Source organism: Panthera uncia (assembly GCF_023721935.1).
Source record: "Panthera uncia isolate 11264 chromosome A3 unlocalized genomic scaffold, Puncia_PCG_1.0 HiC_scaffold_12, whole genome shotgun sequence".
Taxonomy (NCBI): domain Eukaryota; kingdom Metazoa; phylum Chordata; class Mammalia; order Carnivora; family Felidae; genus Panthera; species Panthera uncia.
The window spans coordinates 33,717,226-33,728,309 of record NW_026057579.1 but is presented as its reverse complement, the minus strand read 5'-3'; the positions used below and the strand labels follow the sequence as shown (position 1 = coordinate 33,728,309).

At 39.8% G+C, this 11,084-nt stretch overlaps 1 protein-coding gene across 10 annotated transcripts in view; it reads right to left on the bottom strand.

Moving 5' to 3' along the window:
• Positions 1 to 11,084, bottom strand: part of KIDINS220 (kinase D interacting substrate 220) — a 95,931-nt gene that overhangs the window by 42,666 nt on the left and 42,181 nt on the right. For all 10 annotated transcript variants that reach the window (XM_049652576.1, XM_049652580.1, XM_049652583.1 and 7 more), the window contains 7 exons: positions 10,166 to 10,317; positions 9,696 to 9,985; positions 8,350 to 8,490; positions 7,440 to 7,683; positions 7,186 to 7,274; positions 5,597 to 5,741; positions 1,268 to 1,430 (listed from right to left, as the gene is read on the bottom strand). In XM_049652576.1, coding sequence (XP_049508533.1) covers positions 1,268 to 1,430; positions 5,597 to 5,741; positions 7,186 to 7,274; positions 7,440 to 7,683; positions 8,350 to 8,490; positions 9,696 to 9,985; positions 10,166 to 10,317 — 1,224 coding nt within the window. The remainder of the gene's footprint in view (positions 1 to 1,267; positions 1,431 to 5,596; positions 5,742 to 7,185; positions 7,275 to 7,439; positions 7,684 to 8,349; positions 8,491 to 9,695; positions 9,986 to 10,165; positions 10,318 to 11,084) is intronic.

The following is an 11,084-nucleotide window of genomic DNA, read 5'->3' as shown; positions in this document are numbered from 1 at the left end:
CACGACACCTGTTACGATGCAAAACTTACGAAATAAAACAACGTTTTACTGCACAACCAAGGGAAAAACCAATCTTGTGTCTCACGGGAAGAAGAGACTCTCTCAGATACCAGAGAGCAGATACGGTTCCATGCCACTTCTCCACAGCCGGCAGTGATTATGTGTCACTGCCACCTACTGGAACACCTACTTGATATAGCACACGGTTTACACAACTACTTGAATTTAGTGTAAATTAAACAGCAAAAGCAGGAAGACCTCAAATCTGTACGCTAACACTACAGCCATCCTCCGTAAGCCTAAAGCTAGTTATTTACCTCAGAAAACATGACATAAAATATCTACATGAACAATGGGGATGAACAACAAAGGAAAACTGCATGCTGACGATAGATACTTCAAGAAAAATTTTTTGTAATCTTAAAAGTTTTAATATATGAACTATACACTAAATGCTTCGTTAGTGTTTCAATTATATTTAAAATAATCGTTTCAGTTACACCAAGATTTGTGAAATTGTATAGTTTCTTTCTACCACCTTTTTTCTAACAGATAGCTTACTCGAGCAGCTCTTGGAAACTCTGAAGGTATGTTCTGGTGAACAAAAAGGATTACAATTTCATTTGCGAATCTGACAAGAAACTGTCAACTCTTATAACTTTACATGCCTGACATTTCACTGAGCCTAAACTTCACGTCTTTCAAGAAAAAATTAATCAATTTCTTATCAGAAGTAAAAACTTCAGAAGTACTTCAAATGACTGACTATAAAGGAACAATAAATTCCTTTATTGTTTAACGCAAAGAATGTTTTCCAACCCGTATTCACAGTTTCAAAAACTCTCCAGACCCAAAACTGAAAATACCTGCACTAATGATTTGAAAATGGAACCTCCTTAATATTCAATGAAGACTCTTAGAATAAAAAATAAAATGGAAACAAATAATAACATTTCACAGTTTGCATTTCATATGTATAAATACATAAAACTAATAGGACTATTAATTCAACTTTTTTTACTGTGTAAGTTACACTGCAAAGGGAAGAATATACTCAACTAAGTTATAAATTTTACATGAGATATATACCTGTGCTAATACAACTCCAAAATTATAATGGAATTAATGAGAATGGTTAGTTGAATCCAGAAGTACACATTTCATGTATATTATTTTGTATTCATTTTGCTTTATTTGCATTAACATTTTTCTGAAAAGTCAAGTTAATCTAAGATAAAGTGAAACATAAAGAGGTCGGACAACGTACCTTTCATAGATGGTTTTCAGTGTCATTTGATCTGGAATCCCTTCAGTCTCTTCCAAATATAATATGAGCCATGAAGTTCGGTATGGCCACTGCTCAGTAAGATTGATCCAGCTAGCAAGCCTGTCCCAGTTGAAACTAATCTGATTGGCTCTCAGTAATCGCCCTTTAAAAAGTATGAAAACAGTTTTTTAAATTCATAGATGTGTAATATTATACTAAGCAAAACATTTAGCATATTCACAAATAATTTGAATCTTTAAACATTGCAATTTAATTTACACCACAAATTTCAACCTAGTATTTATATGGCTTCTGTAATCCAAAGAGCTGTACTGGAAAACTCCTAGGGATTAAACACAATTCTGTTTAGTCCTAAAGTAATTTTTGCTGTGTCATTTGCCACCAGTGCTATATACTGCTTTGACCACATACCTGTAGGCAAAACCTTTCAGAACTATGTGTCAGTCTCAACAATCAGACAACAGAACATCAATGAACCCATGATGGACCTCATCCTCTAAAGAACCGTCTAAGTTGGTAGGTATATGATATAGTGTATTAAAAGGTGATCGGTTCTATGGGGTAAATTAATAAAGCAAGGAGTGTCAAAGAAAGAAGTGTAATTTTATCTAAGACGAAAAAGGAAGGTCTCGTTGAAAAGCTGACGTTTAAGCAAAGAGTTAAGACAAGACGAGAAAGCCCGTGATGCATCTCTCCAAAGAAAGCTCATTACAGGCAGAAGCAGAAGCCCTTAGGCAGGAGCATGCCTGACATTTTCAGGGAACGGCAAAGAGGTCTGTTAGGGATGGAACAGGAGAGTAGAAGATAAGGTCAGAGGTCGGAAAAGAGGTGGAGAGAGAGAGATCAAGAGGGCCTTGTAAGAAACTGTAAGGACTTAAGATTTTTATTTTCAACAAAATGGAAACATAATAGAGTTCTTAGCAGAGAAACAAGATGATTGGTTTCTATTTCAAAAGGTCACTGTGGCCGCCACATGGAGAACAGACCACAGAGGAAAAAGTAGCAGCAGGGAGATGAGTTAGGCCACTGCTACAATTAATACAGATGAGACATAATGATGCGTTGGATAAGGGTAGTATGTTACAAATGGTGAGAAGTGGTCAGATTCTGGATTTAGTATGAAAACAGAGCTAAAGAACATACTACAGATTGGAGGTGGCATCTAGAAAAAACATATCAAGGGGTTTTTTTGCCCAAGGAACTGGAAAAAGAGTTGGATTAACTGAGATGGGAGTCTATGGGCAGATTAAGTTTGGGGCAGATGATCAAAAGTTCAATTTTGGACATATTAAGTATCAGACGAATATAAGACACCACTAGATATCAAGTAGGCAACTGGAAAGCAACAAGGATGAAGATATACGTTTGAGAATCATATGTACATGGTATATAAACCTTTGGGACTCCATGAGATCACCAAAGGAACTGGTTTAGATTGAAAAGCAAAGAAGCAATGACTGCACCAGGGGTATTCCAAAGCTAAATGGTAAGGGAAGATGAGGTTTTTATGGCACTTATTGTTACGTGACTTTTTATATCTTTCTGTCTTCGCCAATAAGTCAAGAACTTTACCTTGTTTGCGGCTTACCTCCATAATACCCAGGCCAGTATCTGGCATATCTAGACACTCACCGTATATTTGTTAAATAAGTACATAAATATTACCGATAATACACTAGAACATTTCCACTGTAGAACATAATCAATAAGGTTTGAGACCTCACTTAAAGGGATTTAATTACCAAAATTCTTGTACATATACTAGACACAATCTCACTTGCAATTTAGTTCAGAGCATGTACCCCAACCTTCTTAGCATAAAAGCAAATTCCAGTGTAACGATCGTAACAGAGTGAACACTAGCCAATATTACCAAGTACTATTCAATGTCATGCCAAGAAAGAAATACATACTTACAAACTAAATTATAAGTATTTACATTTACATGTAAGCATTAACATGGTGAAGAGCAGAATTCTTTGCAAAGAATTCAGTCACAGGGCAATAATCTTCAATTTTATTTTCAATATTTAAATATTTTCAATAATTAAATAAAAAATCTTCAATATTTTTTATTTAAAATATCACTTGGGGGCACCTGGGTGGCTCATCAGTTAGGCGTCTGATCTCAGACGCCTAATTTGGCTTAGGTCATGATCTCACAGTTCGTGGGACGGAGCTCCACATCAGGCTCTGTACTGACAGCATGGAACCTGCTTGGGATTCTCTCTCCCTCTCTCTCTCTCTGCCCCTCTCCCACTTGCATGTGCACATGCACATTCTCTCTCTCTCTCTCAAAATAAATAAACATTTAAAATAAAATGGCATTTGAAAACTAAAACAATAGACACATGTAAAATCTGAATTTCAACATTTTAAATTATAATTAAGACATCCCATGTTCATGGATTGGAAGACTTAATTTTGTTAAAATAGCAACATTACCCAAAGTCATCTACAGATTCAATGCAATCGCTGTCAAAACTCCAATGACTTTTTTTTGCAGAAATAGAAAAATCCATCCTAAAATTCATATGGAATCTCAAGAGACACTGTAGAGCCAAAACAATCCTTAAAAAGAAATATGAAACTGGAGGACTCACACTTCCTTATTTCAAATCTTACTACAAAGCTACAGTAATGAAAACAATGTGGACTGGCATAAAGACAGGCATACAGACCAGTAGAATCGAATAGAATAGCCCAGAAATAAATCCTCATATGTATGGTCAAGCGATTTTTGACAAGGGTGCCAAGACCATTAGGTGGGGAAAGGACAGTCTTTTCAATAAGTGGTGCTATGAAAACATGCAAAAGAAGGAAGTTGAACCCTCTACCTAGCACCATATATAAAAATTAACTCAAAAGGGATCAATGTAACTTAAAACAATAAAACACTTAGAAGAAAACATAGGTCAAAAACTTCTCAACACTGGATTTGGCAGTGATTTCTTGAATATGACACCAAAGGCATGCAAACAAAGAGCAGACAAACTGATCTTCGTGAAAATTTTTAAATTTTGTATGTGAAAGGACGCTATCCACAGAGGAAAAATACAACCCACAGAATGGAAGAAAATAGTTAAAAAACACATATCTGATAAGGGATCAATAGATCAATATCTACAATATACAGAGAACTCCTAAAACTCAACAATAAAAAACCCAAACAACCCAATTCAAAATGGACAAAGGGCTTGAATAAACATTTCTCTGAAGAAGATATAGGAATGGCCAACAAGCATATGCAAAAATGTTCAACATTGTTAATTAGGGAAATGCAAATCCAAACTACAATGAGATACTACTTCTCATGTATTAGGATGGCTACTATCAAAAAAAAAAAAAAAAAAAATAGAAAGAAACAAGTGCTAGCAAGGATGTAGAAAAATTGGAACCTTTGTGCACTGTTGCTGGAAATGTAAAATGGCACAGCCATGGAAAACAGAACGAAGGTTCCTCAAAAAATTAAACATAGAAATGCCATGTGACCCAGCAATTCTACTTCTGGGTATATATCCAAAAGAACTGAAGGCAGGGTCTCAAAAAATATTAAGATATATTCATGTTCATAAGAGCATTATTCACAATAGCTAAAACATGGAAACATGGAAGCAACCTACATGTCCATCAACAGGTGAATGGATACGCCAAAATGTGGTACAGACATACAATGGAATATTATTCAGTCTTAAAAAGGACTCTACATGCTACATGCGACAACATGGTGAATCTTAAAGGCGTTGTATTAAGTGAAATAAGCCAGTCACAAAAAGACAAATACTGTATGATTTGTCTGAATGAAATGAAAACAATTACGAAGATGGATGGAGGTGATGGCTGCCCAAAAACATGAGTGTATGTACCACCACCAAAGTGTACCCACAAAAATGGTCAGGACAGTAAATTGTTATATGTATTATATTTAACACGATAAAGAAGAAAATAGCATTGAAAATAAAACAGAAGAGCAGCATACAAAATCTGAATGTCAACATTTAAATTATAAGTTGATTATACTCAGTCATACAAATTAGCATAAAATTACCTTCGTACAAAGAGAAACATTAAACCTGAGGTGAAATAAAAAATTTTTTAAATCAAGTTTTAAAAAAACAGTGCACAACTGATGATTGATTTTCACTGTCAACGTTAACATAGGTTTCATTAGGTACACTCAATGCAAACCAAAGTGCTATACAACGGTGTGGACGTATGAACACGGCACACCCTTCTGTCTCTGAAACTGAATTGCTCTGCTGATGTGTTAAAGTGTATCACCCACCATAAGACAGTAAGAAAAGTTACCTGTCACAGAAACAATATTAAGCAATCTTCTCATAGTCTGAGGACTTATATCACTGAACCAGTCCTCAGTAACCAGCAGTTTCGTAAGATCGAAGGACATCTGCCGAGTGATGGTCCTCTGCATCTGCCTTCTTCGGTAAGTATCCTGAAGGAGTATATCACGAGGAGAATGAACCAACACTTGTCTGAGAACTTAAGGCCTTTTGAGAAGTTAGTATATGTTTAGGATGACAACAGAAATAATCCAAAGGGGAAGCTTGTACAGTAATAATAGGCATTATTATTATTAGTCTGAGGCCGAATCTTCACAGAACAGTTATAAAGTAATAGCAGCAGCAAGTGCATCAAATGCTGTGTGTTAGCTTCAGATGTATTTTGATTTATGGTTGTACGGTTACAGAAAATCAAATGCCTTGAAGATTGCAATAAGCAGAATTATGTGAAGAGGATTCAATCAAACTCTTACAGAAGTTCCATCTTATTCAGAGTTCCTGTAGGAACCCGGAAATAATAAAGCAAACAACCTTCTGTCTAGTTTTAAGGATTCAGCATTTTCATGGTGAGGTAATGTTTAAATGTGTGACAACTACCTTCACATCTGCGTAAGAATTAAAGGCACCAAGGTGGGCAGAGTGGGGTAGAGAATCCCTTCGAATCCGAGGAGGAACGGGCACAACAGAAGCGAGCCCTCCTCTGAGGTCAGGAAACGAGGCAATGGTGGATGCGAGCACACGGAGCCCGGATGGCCAGACTCCCAGGAGACAAATTCAAAATGCTAAACTATACCCTCCTCTTAATTTGGTGCTATCAGTTGTCATTCATGCTAATTTTGTATTCATACTTGTGTAGGGTAGAGACATGAAATCAAAACATCAAAATACCACTGAAGACACATTTTTTCTATAAAATGTCCCAAACTGTGGATTTGGATTTTTCTCTTCAGAAAAAGAAAACGGTGCCGGTGCCAGCCCAACTCAGCCGTCCTTCAGCGGCACTATCGCTGTAAGTTACTGCAAGCGGACATCTTCCTGTGATACTCCCTCGATCTGTACAAAAGAGGGTTCTAGAAATGGGGCAGGACAGGGAAAACAAGAGCGTTCGAGGAGAAACCCAAGGTGGCCGCGCAGGACACAAAATCACTACGTGGGTGGAAAGAAAGGGTCACACGTCACAGACCCTTGGGAAGGAGGAAGGCCAAGAGGAGGAGCACGGGGCGCTTCCTCCCGGACAGCGACGGTGGCAACAAGCACCCGGGACGGACACAGCCTGACGTGGAACGAAACCCTGGAGGAGGTCATCTGGGGAGCTTTCAAATCTCACTGAGAGATCCCGATTCCGCGGGCCGGAGGTCCGGAAGGGCAGCTGGGGACAGGTTAGGAGAGGACAGGGGCTGCTGCACGCTGCACAGCTGTGATGGGCTCCAGGGTCAGGCATTTCCTCAAAAACACCTGAAGCCGAAAGGAAACTCAATAATCAAATGTATCTGCTGAGCTGAATGCACCGTCTACAGAAGATAATTGAAGCAGCGTCACCCTAGTTCCATTTGAACAGCAGTACAAACATTTGGCTCAAAACAAATGGCATCTTACCCGTCTATTGAGGGCTGTCTTGCTACCAAGTTTAGTCATCTCTCCAAGGCTGTTTTGTGAAACTCTTCTGTCAGCATCTTCCTGTATCCCTTAAAGAATTTGTCGAGAGAGCATCATTTGTACCAAAATTCTGTTGTACGCGATATTCAAAGAGAAGTGAAATACTAACAATACTTTTCAAGGTAAAAGGCGAGTCACCACAAAAACCACGTAACTACTTCAAACCCGAAGTACCTGAGGAACTTGATCTTTACCTGCAGTATCTGGGCACGGAATGTCCCCATTTGTTGTTGAAGTTACAAGAAATTTTCTTGCATTGCTCAGTCCACGACTATTAAGGAAAACGGGTAAATGAACTATATTGCGCATATAGTCGTGTCCATTTATGTTTGAGTCACGAAGCACGCTATTCAGGTTCTGGTTAATTGCTTTTATAATAATATGTGGATCACTTGCAAAAATGGCAATGAATGGGCCTTTTGAAAACAGAACTCGGACCTGTGGTAGAAGACATGTGTATTTATGACATAAATTTCATACTATCCAAAGTAACAAAAAGTCTCTTCCACATCTATCCTTTGGTGACTATATTTTTAAATACTAATTTTTATTAAAATATTATTCCATATGAAAACAAATTTCACTGAAGTCTTAATGTGATTTTTCCCCATCTGACAATTTCTCACCATCTGACTGTGATAAAACCTTCAAAGAAAATAATTAACCCTGTCCTATTTTAAAATATTTATGGTCTACATAAAAGGAAAGATCAACACACAAGAGAAACAGTTGTGAAAACACATGAGGTGCTGGCCACACTGGGCTCTTTCCACAGTCATGCACCTCACAGAGCCACCGATGTGCCCTACTTGAACACAAACTACAAGTTCTGCGGGCTCCCTACTGTTGTCTCTGAGTCTAACCACAACTGGAGTCACACCATGGACTCTACAGCTACTCTCTTCATTGTCTCACACAGCCATTAGGCCAACATTGTTTCAATCTGTTTGTGACGAAACACTGACTGGCTATGCTTCTACACTAAAAAAAAAGGCTGTTTCTACAAAAGAAAAAGTACTATTCCAATTCCATTTGAGAAATTCACGAAGTCATTCAGCTGCTACGTATGTGACAATCAGGAGTCTCAAGATGACCACGACATACAGTATCTAGCATCTGGAGCACTTTGTCCTGCTCACAGGCATCTAGTCCGTCGATGATGACCACCAGCCTCGTCTGGTTCTGAGTGAAGCTGTCGATGGTCTTCGCCATCCTGGCCATCAATTCCACTTCACACTTAAGGACCTGCAGGAAAGAAAGGATAGAAGCACTGAAGGCATGAGAAATTGAAGCACATTTCTTAAAGACACTGAGAGAAACTCAGGTGACAGGAAGAAAAGAAATCCGAGGTCCTCGCTGCCCGTTGTGGCTCCACTGAAACTGCAGCGAGTGCCTCACCATTCATCAAGTGACTACATAAATTAGAGCATTTCACTCTTACGAGGGACATGGTCACATCCACTTTCAAAGGACAAACTGGGTCGAGGGACTTACTTGCCGAGATCACATGCTCTGAAAGTCAGAAGGCTAGGAACTGAATGCAAATTCAAAGGATTCACACTACACTTGGCTCCTGATAGCAAGCGACCTTGATGACAGGAAGGGGCTACAGATATTGTACAAAGTCCCTTTTGGTTCTAAAAGTATGGTCCTATTTTACTTAATTTTTTTATTAAAAGAATTTTTTTTTAATCAGGGAACCTGGGTGGCTCAGTCGGTTGAGCGTCCGACTTCGGCTCAGGTCATGATCTCACAGTTTGTGGGTTCGAGCCCCGCGTGGGGCTCTGTGCCGACAGCTCAGAGCCCGGAGCCTGTTTCAGATTCTGTGTCTCCCTCTCTCTCTGCCCCTCCCCGACTGGTGCATGCACACATTCTCCCTCAAAAATAAATAAATAAATACATACATACGTGAATTTTTTTTTTAATTTCTTTTTAAGAGAGAGAATTCGTGCAAGCACATGAGCCAGGGAGGGGCAGAGAGAGGCAGGGGACAGAGGATCCCAAGCAGGCTCTGCGCTGACAGCACAGAGCCCAGTGTGGGGCTTGAACTCACGAACCATGAGATCGTGACCTAAGCTGAAGTCAGACACTGAACTGACTGAGCCACCCAGGCGCCCCTTTGTTTTCTATGTTTTAGTGGTGCCTGCTTCCTCTACCGGGCTCTGGGGAGCCTGTATCATCAGGCAGGACACTTGTTACTATTAGGCAGGTGACCTGTAGAGCAATCTCCTAACTCCTAGGAGTATCTTATAAAGGTCTATTTTATAAAAATGTATTGTTTTCATTTTTCCCACTTTAAATGTACACTTCCAAAGGGCAAATCAGCAATAACACTAAAAACAAGGCACCACCGTGACCCTTAGAGAGCCCACTCCCTAAAGCCCCACCATCATGGTTAGGGGAGCACGCTCGCACTACAGTTACCTTCTGACGACCCACGAGTGCTTTACCTTCATGAATCCTTCGCTTTTCAGCTTGTGCAGTTTGGAGGCGGCATTATGGAGGCGTTTCCTTTGAGAATTCAGGAGAGAGTCCAGCACCTGCCACCACGTGCGACAGTTCAGCACGAGGGCCAACCCCACTATCGACGCAATAGATATGAGGACGGCATTCACCGTCAGATGTTTTGGGTCAACTCTGAAGATAGCCAGGAGAGTAATTCCAGCAATAATGCAGCCAAAGATAAAAAGGAAGATGACAAAAGATGGGAGGCAACACGTTTTTTTCCATTTCTTTTTGCCTGTAAGACAACAGACGGTTTTAACAATTATTTACACACCGAGTGTCTAGAAAGTCCTAACCATTGCAGTCATGGCACAGGGATTTCTGATGTCCCTTCATGTTTTCACGGAAATGCCCTGAACGCTCATCCCATCCTCAACCCCGACACACACACAAAGACGCAGGAGGGACGTCCTACCCTGTGTATCTTCAGTCTTGAATACTCGAAAGAGCCTGGTTGCCAAAAAGCCAAACTCTCTCTCACAAGCATCCGACAGAGTCGCGATCATTTCAGCCATCGATGTTTCTCCGCCTACACTGGACAGCCTGTTGTAATCTGTAAACAAAAACCTTGGGGGGAAAAGGGGAATAAACTGTTACTCAGGTATCTAAAGAAACAAATAATTTCCACATACATCATCTCTCTATCACTTACCCTACATTTTCTTAATGTCCCTTTTAAAATACTGTGTTTAAAATTCTGAGGAGGGGGGCGCCTGGGTGGCTCAGTCGGTTAAGCGTCCGACTTCGGCTCAGGTCATGACCTCCTGGTTCATGAGTTCGAGCCCCACGTCCGGCTCTGTGCTGACAGCTCGGAGCCTGGAGCCCGCTTCGGATTCTGTGTCTCCCTCTCTCTCTGCCCCTCCCCCGTTCTCACTCTGTCTCTCTCTCCCTCTCTCTCTCTCTTCTCTCTCAAAAATAAATAAAAAATAAACATTACAAAAAAATTTTTTAATAAAATAAAGTTCTGAGGAGGAAAAAGGACTTGTAATTAGGGATCGACCACTTCTAACATCTTACATACTTGTCCCAGGAAAAGGCAATAACCAAAGCTAAATGTAGCAGAGTTATAGGACGTTAATTCTCACTGAAAGCAGCAGGGTAGCAAGAGGCGACAGAGTTCCAACAAAGCATCAGACGTCTGTCTCAACAGGTCTCGGGCACGCTGACTGAAAAGGACGCAGCCAAAAGAGCTGCCCAAACAAAGTGTGCTAAGTGCCAACAGAGAGATCAGAAAGTGGAGAGAATCCTACAGTTGTTAAGAATTAAATGCCATTTCGAAACTCAAGTTTTAGAATGTTTTATTTACAGCTTAAACGTTTACCAGGGATTTAAAA